The sequence below is a fragment of the Nicotiana tabacum genome, chromosome 4 (assembly GCF_000715075.1).
Source record: "Nicotiana tabacum cultivar K326 chromosome 4, ASM71507v2, whole genome shotgun sequence".
NCBI lineage: Eukaryota > Viridiplantae > Streptophyta > Magnoliopsida > Solanales > Solanaceae > Nicotiana > Nicotiana tabacum.
The window spans coordinates 132,823,839-132,826,597 of NC_134083.1; the positions used below are offsets into that span (position 1 = coordinate 132,823,839).

General features: G+C 33.4%; 1 protein-coding gene across 1 annotated transcript; it reads left to right on the forward strand.

The window, feature by feature from the left end:
• The first annotated feature begins 1,464 nt into the window (after positions 1-1,464).
• Positions 1,465-2,244, forward strand: LOC107796426 (F-box protein At5g07610-like). The gene has a single exon (XM_016619183.1). It carries the CDS (start codon positions 1,465-1,467, stop codon positions 2,242-2,244), a length of 780 nt encoding a protein of 259 aa, XP_016474669.1.
• Positions 2,245-2,759: the final 515 nt, after the last annotated feature.

Genomic DNA, 2,759 nt, shown 5'->3' on the forward strand with positions numbered 1-2,759 from the left:
ACGACCGGCCGAATCATTACAATCTAACAATAATTTAGTTTTAAAATTTGTCTCCTGATCCTCAAAAAAGAAAATAAGATTATTGATTTTGAACAGAGGATGCCCTAATTCTACTGCATCTACTCCAAGTTATATGGCAATCTTCCGTTTCGATACGTGCCGAGTCGCTCGTCACCATTCTATTTTAGTAAAATTTTCAAGTTTTAATATACAAATTCATTAAACTATTCAAAATTTCAAATTTCATGCGACCGTTTAGCATCAAACTATTTTTCACCCATTTTTATAATTTCTCCCCCCCCCCCCCCCTATATATATATATATATATATATATATATATATATATATATATATATATATATATATATATATCTTTGTTTCGATAGACAACAACAAATATGATGAAGTAAGTGTTATTTTATCAAAAGAATATATCATTTTTTCATTAAATAACTTACTTATTTCTTGTTAGATTTTTATTAAAAAAATTCAAAAGTCGATATTAAGTTGCAAAAATGATGTTATCCGTAGACGTGCCGATTAGGTTCGAATCAGATCCTTTCAAAACATATATAGTAAGTGATATAAATCTCATTTTTGATTTAGCGAAACAAAATAAGCCTCCCATTTAATTTTAGAAATAACAAAAATCTCCTTGTTACATTATTATTGTATTATACAAACCTTCTTGTCGTGAGTCTCTATCATCATGATCGTCAATAGCAACAACTTCTATGTCCAACTTTACCCTTCTATTATTTTCATATGTAATTAAAAATTATAGGTCAAATAATAAAGGAAAGGAGGGCATTTTAATCAAATTTTGTGATATTTAATACCGTTAAATCTTTATCATCAAATGGGGATTAATTGTGATATTTGTTAAATTAGGTGGATGTTTGAATAATAATAAGGTGGATGCTTTATTAAATTGACCCCTTTTATAGTAAGTTATTTATTTTTTATTACACCACATGTCTATATAATAAGGCAGTCATTGTTTGCTTCCTCAGTCAACTTATTATGCTTTCTTCCTTGCAAAACAGTGTGATGAAGAAGTCAAGAAGTTTACCCAATCACATGCCAGCAAGGATCAGCGGCACCAATGAAAGTGTGTTAACCATAATTCTTGTCCGTTTGCCTGTGAAGGCTCTAATCATATTCCGTAGGGTAAGCAAACAATGGTCTTCTCTTATCTCCGATCCATACTTTTGTCACTCTCATACCATATATAGTATTAAAAAGAACCCCAGTTTTCTTTCCCCTTCTGGTTTCTTCATCTATAATTCCTTTTGTAATCAATTCCTTTCTTTTTCTTTATCTAGAAAAAGAAGTAAACCTTGTTTACCTTCGCTTTCATTTCTAGGCCAAAATTGTAAGATTTTACAATCATGCAATGGCCTCTTACTCTGTTGTTTGAACTTTGGAACCTTCTGTGTTTGCAACCCCACAACAGGGAAATTCATGATTCTTCCATCCGCTAAGGTGGACGGTGAATTCTCTTGGATAAGTCCATTTACACTTGCTTTTGATCCTTCTCGATCGCCTAATTATAGAGTTGTTTGTTTCAAGAGGCTTAAGAAAGAATCACCTGAATCAACTGGAAGTTACTACTTTCAGATATTTATATATTTATCTGAGATGCGTATATGGAAATCTAGCAATTCTTTTGAAGTGAACATGTGTCTAGACATGGCTGCGGGAATCTTCTCAAATGGTGTTGTTCATTGGGCTTGCCATGAACAGTACATCCGGTTCGATATGAATGAGGAGAAGGTGATGCTACTGAAATTACCTTTTGTTTATGTATTTAATGAACATTCATGGGATATTGGCTGCTTTTGGGAATGGCGTGACACTATCTATTCAGCTATGAAAAGTGAGTGGAATTTTAGTTTGCATGAGCTGGATCAAGCTACTTTAAAATGGATTCCGCACAAGTATTACCTTGCTTCCTATAGTCTTGCGAAAGCAGTATATCGTGCAGTTACGAAGGAAGGGACAGAGGCACACAAATATGATCGAACAGAGCGCAAGTTCTCTGTAATTGCTTTGGTCAAGGGAGTCAAGGAAAAGGATACTGCAGTATTGATAGTCATATTTGGCAAAGTCATTTCCTATAATTTTGCACGGAGGAAGATTAAAATCATTCTTGACTTGGGATTGCCGAGTGATATTCAAGGAGATTTATGTTGTAATTGCCTTAGTGCTTATCAGTATGTTCAAACTCTGTCTTCTGTTTGACAGTGTAGTTTTTCTTCCATTAGCTACAGTTTGGGTGTTAGCATGAAATCTGCTACTTCTTCCTTTGTGTACTTGCATTTCTAAGAGGAACAACGTCTTCATTTATGTTGAATGATTAAAACTGAACTTTTGCTCCAAATTTTGTAACGAAACAATAAATATTATAGACTAGTAAAAGGAACCCCTCTTGGCTCTATTTGCTCAATTTGGTGCTATTACAATAGGTCTGAATAAATGCAAGATAATGTAGAAGTGCCGCAACCACTGTGAAAACTAACTGTGACTCCATTGTTGATACAGTACTACATTTGCATTTTGCCTATTCCTAGTGCTTGAACAGTAATCTGAATTCATTATGCACATCTGAAGTTAGCCTCTCTTGTAGTGAAGTTCCACTTGCTAAAACCCACAATTTTCTCCTTTTATTTGACGAGTCCTCGTTTTGTCAGACAAATGAAACTAATGATATAATCATCCATTAAATTATTGATAAAATCAACTATGAATATTCAAAC

Coding starts and splice junctions, on each gene's coding strand:
- LOC107796426 (XM_016619183.1), top strand. CDS start 1,465: ATGATTCTTCCATCCGCTAAGGTGGACGGTGAATTCTCTTGGATAAGT.